General features: G+C 44.9%; 1 protein-coding gene across 3 annotated transcripts in view; it reads left to right on the top strand.

The window, feature by feature from the left end:
• The window catches only part of LOC122774395 (teashirt homolog 1-like), a 34822-nt gene extending 21343 nt beyond the window's left edge, over positions 1-13479 (top strand). For all 3 annotated transcript variants that reach the window (XM_044033612.1, XM_044033611.1, XM_044033613.1), the window contains exon 3: positions 8651-13479. In XM_044033612.1, the coding sequence (XP_043889547.1) occupies positions 8651-12174 (3524 nt within the window). In that variant the 3' untranslated portion in view covers positions 12175-13479. The remainder of the gene's footprint in view (positions 1-8650) is intronic.
• Positions 13480-13693: the final 214 nt, after the last annotated feature.

Below are 13693 nucleotides of genomic sequence, written 5' to 3'. Positions count from 1 at the left end.
GAAAGGATTAAGGGGGTGCTCAGGTGAGGGTGGGGTCAGAGGTTGAAAGAGGCCAGGTGGATGGAAGTTGGTGTGTGTTTGGAAGGGGTGGGCAGCTTTAAAGACACAGGTGTGTGTGTGTGTGTGTGAAGGATAGATAGACAGGAGAGATATGAAAAACTGATCCTGGTAGATGGAAGTTGGCAAAAAGTGGGACCTTAGGGAGTAGTTTTAGTACCTGTGAAAAAGAGTGTGTGTGTATGTTGGGGTGGGGGTAGCGGGCGTCTACTGGCAGGTTTGTGGTTACACAGATGGGTGCCAGTTCAAATCTCTGCTGAGGGCCCTATTTCCCGTTGTAATCCATTGTGTCCCATTGTGTTGAGGCCGTTTCAGGTTTCACAATCTGGGTCCGCCATTCATGTTGTAACAGACATGAATGCACCCTCATGTCCCCTCCTTCCACAGACGCACACGGACACACCCACATTAAAAGGTCACCTGCAAACGGAACAGCGCTAACACTGTGAACATATGGGAGTGCGTTCTCAAACACGCCGTCGCAGGAAACTGAGAGAAATCTGTAACCGAGCCAAAATTGAGAGGAAACTGTAATTGTAGTTCTCGTACACAAGCAATTACATGAGTTATGTTAACATGAGAACTAGTGTAAATTTAGACACAGTAAAATATGCCAACTTTGATGTTATGATTAAATAATTAATATCACAGCAATAAATCATTAGTTATTCACCACTGTAATTATATCCAAAAAAAAATATAATACCAAATTTACAATTCAGAAACTAATTAAAAAAAACTACAAACATAAACACCGAGACTGCAACAGCCTGAGGAAGCTGCTGGTGAAGCTGTCTGTTTCACATGTTTGCATCTGAGTAGTTTCACTGAAGTTTTATGTGCTTACCCTGTTGGCAGACCTGTAAAAGGCAGCTGGATGTAAGCCACACATCCATAAGAGCTGCGGTAACTGTAAACACAACCTCCACTCACCGCTTTCCATACCGGCCTAATTAGCGCCACTTAGCATTTGTCATTGCATTTTAGGGGTGAAGATTAGGAACACCTCTCAATTAATCTGCAATCAGCCTGTTTGTTAATTAGCTAACCTGTTCTAAGTGGCCTTCAGGGCTCTTGTGTAATTAGCTAAGCTGCTGGGAAGCAGGCCTGCGTATTGACGTTGACCTGAAGTGTACACACACGCACACACACGCACACACACACACACACACACACGTGTATGTATATACTGTAAGACACAGTATTGTAGTCCTCTCTAGTCATGGTCAAGAGGTACAAGAACCCCTGGCTGCTGATAAATTATAGACAAGCACACCCTCTGCACGGTGTTCTACAAAAATATGCTTAAGCACACACACACACACACACACACACAGTGTACCCATCCAAATATCTATTTACCTGCATCCCTCAAAAGTATATCATCGCGGAAAAGTCAGTTGGGGGGGAAAAAATAGAAACTGTACTCCCCATGAACATACACTCTTTTGAACATTTCATCCTTTTCAAGTGCAACAACATCCTCGCCAAAATGAACAGCGTCTCCATTGCTGTGTTGAAGCACTTTTTTTTTTTCTTGCTTACTTCAAAGCTATTTGTTTACTCGGCTGCCTCCTGACATTGTCTGTGGTAATTAAAGGAGCGCACTGAAATTTATGGTTTAATTATACAGGCCTTGTTATGCAGAGAGAACCAGGATGAGCTGATATGCTCAATAAAAATAAATAAATTCCATTCGGGTTTATTGAATCCACGCTTGCGTGGCAGCTGCAATCGTTCCAGCCACTCAGGTGTGTGTGTGTGTGTGTGTGTGTTATTGTGTTCATGCGTACATGTGTATGCATATCTGTTTATTTATGTATTGTCTTACAGGACAGTTGCAGCAGCTCAGTGCGCTGTGTTGAGTGGGTAAGAATGAAATGTAAAAAAAAAAAAAGAGGCGGAAAAAAGCCAGATGAATTGCAATCGATTGGCGCTGGTTCAGTGTATTGATCCCTCAGCATGTTAAAGCCTGCTGTACTCCATGAAACACACTCAGTGTGTTCCACCCCTGCCCCCTTCGCCAACTAACACGCGGCTGGATGTACTGTAAACTGTCTTTCGGTGCTGTTACTGCATGCGTGTGTAAATAGCAGCGACGATGGCGCTTACAGCACGAGCGTTATAAGCGATCGGGAGAGAGTGAGGGGGAGTTTTTTGGTCACGAGCAGGCACAGTAATGGAGAGTGATCCTGGCTGTTGGCCCACGAGCTGCTTCTCTGAACTGATCTTTGAGTTGGGTATAAAAAGCGCTCGCTCTATAAATAAAACAGCAGAACCTTTCACACGTACTCTCTCTTATTTACACACACACACACACACACACGCCCACACACGCACAGTCTTGTTCCGTGATCCCCGTGGGAACACCCGTTGACATAATTCACCCTAACCTTAACCATTGCAACTAAACACCAAACCAGAACATAATTGAAACCCTAACCCTAAAACTCTTAAGAGGATTTGTGGATGTTACACCTGCTCACACACAACCTTATACACTCACCTCACCCCCCCACATCAATCCATATATCATTCTCTAGAGGTCAGGTAGAAGGATGTTTGTGGGACATATTGACATACTTACATGACAGCATGACCTCTACAAGCTTAGCACTGAATACCTGTCTGATCTTTGACACCACCTTGCTTTACACAACAATGATCCAGTCAGAAAAAAATGCCTACATATTTAGGTAACATGTGGCGTGAGCAAGTAACTGATCGATATATATATATATATATATATATATATATATATATATATTCCCCCATAGTGTTGCTAAAACTGACATTAACACTGGACCTGTTTGCTATGAGAACACTCTTTCAAGAAGTTTTTCTCCAGTCTTCATCCAAAGCCATTAGTTAAGATATGCACGCCAAAATATTGGAGGAGAGGATGACAGATAATCCAACATTGCCATTCTTATGCCCCCGCTGTTTGCGAGGAAAATAAACTGCTCGCTCGGAGATCAGCGCTCTGACTTCACCTACTGCAACTTCGCCTTCTGAAACTCGACATAAGTGTACGTGTTTGTGTGGAGCCGCCGGTGCCAAACGATCATCGCGGAGGCTCGCTGGTTGACTCACGGAAAATCTGCCAATAATACAGAATTTCCACACTAATCCTGTTTGCGCAGCACTTATTCACATCCACACCACTTTCTACGTCAGTCCATTATGTAGCTATGTGTCTGAAGAACAACATGTCCCATCCGCCACCGTCTGCTCAGCTCATCTCAGCCTAGAAGTGTTTTGAAATGGGGTGGGGGGTGAGAGATAAATTGGTACAGCAAGCTGGAATGCTGCAGCAGTTATTTAAGGCCCTGTAGGTGCTGCCTAGGCCATATGCTCCCATTATTCCGCTTGGGAGGGGCCCATGTGGGCATGTGAGTAAGGCTGAAGAGAGGAGGAGGAGGAGGGTGGGAGAAAAGGAGACAGAGGGAGTGATGGAGGGTAGGGAAAGAAGAAAGGTAGATGAGGAATTATTTTAAGGAGAGCCCCCCTATCAAGCACAGGAGGACTTTTAAGGGCAGAATACTGAGAGAAACCTGAGATGAGAACAAATTAGTTTCTCAAGTAAATGATCGCCTTCACTCTCAATATCCGGCTCTTTCACCGCCCTCTTTGCATAATTCATCTCGTCAGATTTTGAGGTGTGACACAGTATAATTCATGAACTCCTGAACTTTTTTTTCAGTCTGATGGCCTCTTTCTTACGTTAGTGCTTCTCAATCATCTTAGATTATTAGATTCTGCGGGACACGCCTCCTTATGGATTTGTGTTGTGTTTTGCTTGTTGATTTTTCCCCAACTTAGACATCTTTATTATAAGAGTGTAGCAGTGACAATGCACTGGGATCAGGATAATATTCAGTAATGGGGGACAGTAACCCCTCACCCATTAAGACCCTGGATCCCTAAACCTGTTTTTCCAGCTGTATTGGGTCCAGCAGAGAGCTTAATATTTATCCTTTAGGAAAACAAGGCCCACGTACAGCTTTGTTGTTAGTTTCATCTCCCTTGCTCTCTTGTTTCTCCCCCTCCTCTCTCTCTCTCTCTCTCTCTTCTCCCTATCTGTACAGTCTCTTGTCAAATTGAGGCCTGTGTTCCTGATCAGGGCATTGCTCTCATGTTAGCCGCTTCACGGGAAGCACATCCCAGCATTCCCTCTGACACGCCGGCAGCAGCATTACCATAATTGGCTTTTCTACATGACGGGACAGAGGAAATAATAATGTCATTTTATTTACAGCCCTCTTGTCCCAGTCCGAGAGCTATCACCCCCTCCTCCATCCTCCCTCTTCACCGCCACACTCTTTCTCCTCTCTGCACATTCACTGACATACACACCTCCTCCTCCCCTTCTATCTCATCTCCCTCTCTCTCTCTCTCTCTCTCCCCTTTCTCCGTGTGCAGGGCGCGAGTCTCGTTCTGCCACAGCGTGTAGGTCAAGCGATGGCTTTTTGATCAGCTCCTGTCCAAAGCCATCAAGGTTGAGAGGCACGTAATGGAGAGCAGGGTGACAAACAGAATCTGGGGAAGGAATAAGACTGCCAGTTTCCTATTAGGGGCCGGCCTAAACGGCCTCTGCCCCCCACCCACCACACACCCCCACCATCCTCTGCTGCAGACCCACTCCTGCACTGCCTAAATCACATGAGTGAAGGGGCCTGTGATTGGACATTAGTGCCGCAAATGACTGCAGTGATTGCCCCCTCTTCCCAAACTCACATCAAATAAATAAAGAAATGTGTGTAAATAAATAGAAGGAGGGCTGTAGGAGAAATGAGGCTGGTGGTGGAGGTATTTGTGAGGAGAGCCTGACTGGTCTCATCCCCGTCTTTTCCCTCTTTCTCTCTCATTTCATCGCCTTTCTGCCTTTCTTATCTGGTTTGTTTGGCTTTGACAGCGGCCAAATGGTGAAGCTCCGTGAGCCTGACAGAGAGTTTTATTGATTTAACAACCAACAGACACTCAGCAAAGGAAAGGGAGAAGGGAAAAATTGGGTTGGGCAAAGATAGATAGCAAAGTTTTGAAAAGGAGTGATATGTTTCTGCTTTACTCCTTGCCAAAATGCTGACGTGTCCACTGGTTGTATTTCATTTGGTATCATTTACAAAAATCAAGTCAAACACAAAGTCAAGCGTGTGTGTGAGGAAGAATGTTTCTGAGATGAACTCTACTTGTAGGTTGATCATGTTGTCACATTGTGAGGCCCAGTGTTGTGCTGAAGCAGGACACGGTGCATTCACCACAGTCCTCTCATCAGAAAACTGTCTGTCTTCTTGTCTGCACAACAGAATTGCACACTCTCAGCTCTAATCTGGTCTCCGAGAACCAGCATTATAAGAATAACTCTGCAATGATGCATAGTAGTTTTGATCTTGTACAAAATCGGAATTGAGGGTGTTACGTTGGTCCTATAGTCACACAGGAACTCTCACTGAAAGGCAAATAATAATAGATGAAATAGTCGAGGACACAAAACACTTGAGATCCTTAAAAGCTCTTACATCGAATCAAATAAATAAACCCCAAGTATTTTTTAACAGACAAATCTTTGATAGCACCTACTTTGCAGCATGATAAGTGTTTATGTCAGGTCAATTTGCATTGTGCATTTGAGAAGAGCTCTTGAAAACACCCTTCACATGTGCTCTCTTCCTTTTTATGGATAATGTATTAACCATATGTGTGAAATTTGGGAGATCAGAGAGACACTTGGATGCTAGTTGTTTTTTTTTGTTTGCCTCTGTGCTGTGTGTTGGTGATCTGGCGTGGCTGGTGCGGCCTTGATTGCTGCTGCTTCCGACAGTGAGTCTGCAGTGCTATCCTGGCCACACTGCCGCCTGTCTCCTTGATGGCAGCACATCCCCGAGCAAAAGTGACAGGCGCGTTGGCGCCCGTGCAGATGGCCCTGCTCACAGCCATCACCCACTAGGCAAACCAAACCGCCAGGGACGGCACGCCAGCCCTACCCCTTCCAGAGCGCGCCCCTTGCTGCTGGTGCTGCTCTGCATATGTGTATCCAGGACACGAGAAGGAGATTATTTGATTGCCAGTCAAATTCACACATCCTCAAGATGCAATATGATCCGATGCAATATACTTTTATGTGAGGACATTTTTGTCAGGCTCACTGTTGCTGCATCCATTAAGAAGGTATTTAAGTAAGAAACAGTTAGCCGCGATAGATCAGATAGTGTTGATAGCTCTTGATATTCTTCCATCCTAAGGCTCCAGATGTTGACATCCCGTCAGAATAAATGCAGCATCTCAAAACAGATGAAGACACGTCATTTGTTTCTCACTAATGTTAGCCACATTCATGACAAAATATATTGTGCAGTGTGGTCTTTGCGAAACCGTCCACTTGCTGCCTGTGATTTTTACAGATGTCTGTGTCTGCCAGTCTTTTGTCTGTGTGCGTTTGATATCTCCCTCTTTGTTGTTTCCATGACAACATGGCAGGACAGGCATTGATTGACAGGGATCGTCAAAGGGTTCCCTGGCGACCTGTTCGGCGTTCGAAGCTCCTCCCTGCTGCAGTCTGTGTTTTGTCACTCACCCAGGAATATTTCTGATCTGCTGCTTCTCACTGCTGCTGTCTTTGTGTGTGTGCGTGCATGTGTGTGTGTTTGTTTATGTATTAAGCGCTGCCAACTATTGGGGTTTAGCTATTTATTGGCTGCTGCAGACATGGGTGACTCTCATAGGTAATTCCTACTGAATGTTTGCACTATTCGTGTGGGCTCGTGAAGAATGGACAGCCACTCTGCTGGATGCTTTGTATATTAAATGGCTGATATGTATTGATAGTCTCCTGTTCTGGAAGCGGGTTAGCGAGGAAAAAGGCACTGTAACAGAAGACACTCTGCAGATATGTTGTAGAGAGTACAGCACATAATGCTAATCTGCTGTGTTAGGGATTTTCACGAGTTTTAGAAACTGTCTCGGTCTCAGTCTGTCAGTGGGATTGAAGCGCAGCCAGGTTCTCCTGTAGTGCTCTCATTTCACTGAAATCCTGTCAGGCGTTAGGGGAGTATGTTGCTCATTTGGAGAGGGGTGTATCATTTGCGCACAGCACACTCAGACTTATAGGCAATATTATGGTCGGTGGGTTCAGCTTTGCGCTGTATGAGCAAACATGTATGAGCTGCGCAGAGTGCATAAAGTGCACACATAGGCATGGGGAGGTGAGCATGCGGGCAAACATGCATTCGCAAACAGGCACTTACTGAAGCACACACACGCACTTGCACATCATCACACAGTCACAGTTGATGGTGCAGCTGCTCACCTACCCCCCACCCATCTCCTCTCAGGCAGCAGTAAATGGTGCCAGTGTATATATATCAGGTATTATGTCCACTTAGATTATGATATGACAGGTTAGCGTGCCGTTTGAAGCTGACAGCACATCTGTTTCATCAGGAGAGACTGATACTGGCATCTAGGACACACATCTCACCATGCAGGAAGGAGATAAAGGAAGAAGCTAGGGGGCTGTCTTTCCTGGCCCCTCTACTGTCTCCCTTTCTCTTACTGCTGCCACTACCCACCCACCAAAACCCAGTAGCTCCAGCTCACTTTTTCTTTCTCTCTCTCCCTTTTCTTGTCTCCCTTTCATTCACTTGTTCTCCTTCTAACCACCTCCTGTCTCTCCCACTTACTGATGCTTGTGGTGTCTGCCTAGCATGTGTGTGTGCACACACGCACTGTCGGGCAATTTATGTTATACTTTATGTCTTTTTTATGTTTAACTGGCAAACCTGTTACTTCTCCGCTTCCTTTAGTTCCCTTTCCCCACGCCTTGATATTTGATCATGTTTCTTTTCTTCTTGTTAAGTGATGTGCGTGTCATTTTGCATCACAGAATAGTTGCAGGTTGTGCAAACGCATAAACTGTCCAGGAGTCTTTTAACGGTCACTGCGGTATTCTCGATCCACGAACCATTGTTATACCAGTTCCTGCCTCTAATCTTAAATGAAAATTACCTTCACTGGTCAGAGGGGGCTAAGAAAAGCTGTGATATCGCCAGATTAGTGTTTTGTTTCTTCCCCTGCTTGATCAGTTACATAATCAGACCATGTGAGGAGCTGAGACTCATGGACTGAATGACTGAGAGACATTTAAGGTTGGGTAAGAGAAACAAAGAGAAAGGGGGAGTTGAACATGTAAGCATGCAGCTGGCTAACAAGGCCAAACAGCCAGTCATTTCCTGGGGAACATGAGGCATGTGTGGAGGAATAGGGGAGTTGGGAAGGAAAAGGACAACTGTCAGGAGCTCAGTGATTTATTTTTCCCTTGGAGGCTTTTTTCACCACTGACTTTCAGAGCCACATGTGTGTAAAATACACACTAACTCATGCATGCATGCACACAGACACATATACACACTCACTGGATGAGAATAAAAGCTCACATTTCCTATCACTGAGAATTCTCTCCATGTTCATATTTTGACGGTGGTCCTGTTAGTGTGCTGTAAATCTTTAACTTGACTGAGCTGACCTCTTTTTTTTCTCTCTCTTCTTTTCTCCCCTTTTCTGTTTTCTTCCTTTTCTCTTTCTCTCTGTGCTCCAGCATACATGCCCGAGGATGAACTTAAGGCAGCCCCCCACGATGAGGAAGAGCACCTGCAGGATGACGGCCTCTCATTAGATGGCCAGGACAACGAGTTCCTGTGCAACGAGGAAGAGGAAGATGTGGATGGAGGCCAGCCACCTAGCTACAGAGACTCTCCACTCAGCAACGGTACCAACCCTGATGCTGGATATGGATCTCCACTCAGTGATGCCAGCGACCGACTTACAGATTTCAAAAGCACCTCTTCCACGGACGGTCAGGAGAGGGAAGGTACAGCTTTGCCCTTTGGACCCAACAACGGCCTCTCTTTCCAGGATAGCCTGGCACAGATGAAAGCCGTCTATGCAAACCTAATCTCAGATGCCTCTTGGTCCAGCATCACAATGGACATCATGAAATCTAAGCCAGCTGCAGCCGGCAGTGTCAACAGTGCCCTCACCTCTCCAGAGCCAGCCTCCACTGCCTCTGTCTCCACAACTACAACCATTAACAAGAATAGTGGAGTCAATGTCGCTAGTAGTCACCACAATGGCAGGAGTTCCACTACCTCTGTCAACCACAAAGGCAGTGCAGGTGGCAATACTAATGGCACAGCCGCTAGCTCTGCTGGCAACCACAGTGCAACAAGCAGCAGTGGAAGCAGCAGTGGTGTAGCTAGTAATGGTAGTGGTGTAGCTTATGATTGGCACCAGGCAGCTCTTGCCAAAACTCTTCAGCAGACACCCTACCACCTTTTGCCAGAGCCCAGCCTCTTCAGCACAGTGCAGCTCTACCGGCAGAACAACAAGCTGTATGGCTCTGTTTTTACTGGTGCAAGCAAGTTTCGCTGCAAAGACTGCAGTGCTGCCTATGATACACTGGTAGGGTTAACAGTCCACATGAATGAGACAGGCCATTATCGAGATGACAACAAGGACAATGATGAGGAACAGGGAAAACGCTGGTCCAAACCACGCAAGCGCTCTCTGATGGAGATGGAGGGGAAAGAGGATGCTCAGAAGGTGCTGAAGTGCATGTACTGTGGTCATTCATTCGAGTCTCTGCAAGATCTCAGCGTTCATATGATCAAGACCAAGCATTACCAGAAAGTGCCTCTCAAAGAACCAGTGCCAGCCTTGGCCACGAAACTGGTGTCCACTTCTGCTAAGAAACGAGCTCTCCAAGATGTTATAGTCTCCCCATGCTCCCCAGACTCTGTCCATGCTGGTAGTGGTGGTGGCAGCATATCCCTTGGAGACATTGGCAAAGATGCGAAAGCCGTAACAAACCCGTATGTTACGCCAAACAACCGCTATGGATACCAGAATGGTGCCAGCTACACATGGCAGTTTGAAGCACGTAAAGCCCAGATCCTCAAGTGCATGGAGTGTGGGAGCTCTCATGATACATTGCAACAGCTGACTGCCCACATGATGGTCACAGGTCACTTTTTGAAGGTCACAAATTCTGCATCGAAAAAGGGTAAACAGTTAGTCTTTGATCCAGTGGTGGAAGAGAAGATCCAGTCAATCCCACTGCCACCGACCACCACCCGACTCCCTGTTCCCACTAGTGTTAAATCCCAGCCTGTGTCCCCAGCTCTCTCTTCAGGCTCAGAGGAAAAGAGGGAAGTGAGTGAAGATGAAAAGGTCGACGGTTGTGAGAGAGTAGAGAAAAAAATTAAGGAGGAGAAAGATGACTCAGGTGAAAAGTCTGAGACCAACACCACCTCATATAAATATTTGAGAGAAGAAGATCTTGAGGACACACCCAAAGGGGGTTTAGATATTCTTAAATCCCTTGAGAACACAGTATCCAGTGCCATTAGCAAGGCACAGACAGGAACACCCACATGGGGTGGCTACCCTAGCATTCATGCAGCCTACCAGTTGCAGGGTGCAATGAAAAGTTCCTCTACTATTTTGCCTCCAACTGTCCAGAGTGTTCAGATGCAGCCAATGTTTAACAGTGGGCTACGTAGCCTGGTGAGTGACCCCAACTCAGTCATCCACTCACCTCGCAGCCCTTCCTCCCCAACCCCCCTCAGGAGCAATGTCACTGCCATGGAGGAGCTTGTGGAGAAAGTGACAGGAAAAGCTGCCACTGTGAAGAAAGAAAAGGAGGAGAAGACGGTGAGCTTGGAACGATGCCGGCCCCCATCATTAGTTAAATCCCCCTCTCCCGCACTGAGAGAGCAAAGAGAGCAATTAGTATCTCCAAATGACCTTTCTGGTTGTAAACCGTCTGGTATGAGAAGTAGCAGCCCAGGCAGTGTAGATTCAGAACTCATCTGCAAAAAGGAGCCCAAAGAGAGCCTAGTAGATGGCCACAACAACCATTCAAAGAATGGCTCTGAGACATGTCAGTCCCCACTAACTAACGGCAACAGTCTCGGCATTATTACTGATCACTCACCAGAAACTCCTTCCGTCAACCCTCTCAGTGCACTTCAGTCAATCATGAACACACACCTGGGTAAGGCCTCTAAAACAGTAAGCCCATCTTCAGACCCGCTATCTATGCTTTACAAGTTCAGCAACAGCATGATGGATAAGCCAGCTTTCAACCCCACTCCTCAGGGCAAGCCAGCTGAGCCCATCAACCACTATCAGTGGTATGACAGCAGTGATCAGCCCATAGACCTGAGTAAAAGTAAATCCTCCACAAACAGCAACAATAACAATAACAACTTGACCAACAATAGTGTAAATGGTAACAAACCCCTCATTTCCTCCCTCCCTGACTCTGTCTCCTCGCCTCTCAGAGAGAATGCTCTGATGGACATTTCTGATATGGTTAAGAACCTCACTGGCAGACTGACGCCGAAATCCTCAACCCCCTCCTCCATTTCAGAGAAGTCGGATGCCGACGGCAGTGCATTTGAGGATGCACTTGAGGACCTCTCTCCAGTTCAGAAGAGGAAAGGGAGGCAATCCAACTGGAATCCCCAGCACCTTCTCATCCTCCAGGCTCAGTTTGCCTCCAGCCTGAGGGAGACACCAGAAGGTCGCTATGCCATGACTGACCTCGGCCCTCAGGAAAGGGTCCACATCTGTAAGTTCACAGGTCTTTCCATGACCACCATATCCCACTGGCTGGCTAATGTCAAGTACCAGCTGAGACGGACTGGGGGCACCAAGTTTCTCAAGAACATGGACTCTTGCCAGCCTGTGTTCCTCTGTGGTGATTGTGCCTCCCAATTCAGGACTCCCTCCTCCTACATCGGCCACCTGGAGTCTCACCTGGGCTTCAGCTTGAAGGACCTGTCCAAACTGTCAGCTGAGCACCTACGGGAGCAGCAGGCTGCCTCAAAGGTGATCACAGACAAAATGACATTCAGCAACCCTCTGTCAGCCTTGACCACACCTGAGGATGACACAGGCTCTGTGTACCAGTGCAGACTTTGCAATCGGACATTCGTCAGCAAACACGCAGTCAAACTGCACCTCAGCAAGACCCACGGCAAGTCTCCAGAGGACCACCTGGTGTTTGTCACTGCTTTGGAGAAGCTGGATAAGATGGACAAGATAGAGAAAGTTTAAGCAGGGTCTCATGCTGATGGTTAAGACTGACAGCTGTGTTACTGACTAGAATTTCATTGCACTAATATGACATTGTTCACAGTAACTGCACTGGGCCGAAATGAGCCGCCAGAAAAAAAAAAAAAAATCAGTCTTATTGTTTTTCGTTGTGATAACTGCCTGACTGGACCATGTCTTTTCATGTTGATTTTTTTTTTTTTTGCCAAGCTTTTTTTTACACTTATTTTGTAATATATTTATATGCTATTTGTCTGATCTGTGCATGTATTTTAGTGAATCAAGGTTAAAACGTGAGATTTTAACCTTTTCATGGCAAAAATACAACTACTGCTTCAAAACGTAAACGTGGAGAGTGGAGAGAACTGTTGGAAGAGAAAACTGTATAATACTTGATATGAAGAAATGAAAATTAAATGTATACACCAAAAGAATGAAAGAATACCCTGAAAGACTGAAGTAGCACCTTAGACAGTTGAATTTTGAATTTGTAAAGAGAACATGTTTGAAATATCTTGCATTTTTCAAAATCAGATTGATTTTAAAAGATCACGGATGATCATTTCCCCACTTTTGTTTCTGTTCCGTTTGGTTCCTGTCACTGCAGTGTTTTTGATGACGAATGGCCTGCTCATAAATCTGTCTGTGTATTAGAAAAAAAAGATCATGTGAACATTTGGAAAAATTGAAATGCTGCTTTTGGTTACGAGTCAATCAGTGAAAATGAATGGCCGTCAGTATGCAAGTTTGCTCAGAAATCTTTTCCTTGTTGTGAAATATCACCTTATAGCAATTTTACAGTTGTATGGTTTGTTACAACTTTCTCTTTCTAAATTGTGTCGCTTTATTCAACTGTAAAGAGAAAAGTCTGTTACATGTAAATGATTAGCAGTGAAATGTCAGTACTCCATAAGACATATCTTACCATTTGAAACAGCTCAACATTCTTTGTATCTTAAGGTGTGTGCATTCTCTAACTTTTATATTGTCAATTTATATACAAAAATGATAAAAAATAAAATAAAAACAGATGGTGTACATAGATATATGCTGTAGAGCTACAAATGTCCTTTTTTAAAGAAAATACAAATTTAGCTTCTTTGGCTTGGTTTACAGAAATGATTTTAATTATACTTGCATCCAATTTGATGCATGAAATGGTGTGAAAAATAAATAAGCGATGCACAATGACTATACATTTCAATGTTTTATCGACAATATTGTAAAAAAAAACTTTTTAGCATCAATTAGTTTGTTTCATTTCTTTCTCACTTGTAAAATAAACCCCAAAGCAGTTGTTAACAGTCATACATTTGTGGTTGTGTGTTCATTTTGGTGGTTTACCAGTGTATTAAACTTAAAGCAGTCACAGTCATATTAATATCAAATTGTAACTCGGTATGTTATTAATTCTCTTTTTTCCTTTAAAGGCAGTGAACCTTACAGAGGTGAGATTGAACAATTTTCCTTTTTTCGCTATTTTTACATATTTTGTAACAGGCCTGCTTCTTTTTTTTTTCTT

The sequence above is a fragment of the Solea senegalensis genome, linkage group LG9 (genome assembly GCF_019176455.1).
Source record: "Solea senegalensis isolate Sse05_10M linkage group LG9, IFAPA_SoseM_1, whole genome shotgun sequence".
Lineage (NCBI taxonomy): Eukaryota > Metazoa > Chordata > Actinopteri > Pleuronectiformes > Soleidae > Solea > Solea senegalensis.
The sequence above is the reverse complement of the archived record's forward strand: the minus strand, read 5'-3'. Positions and strand labels throughout refer to the sequence as shown.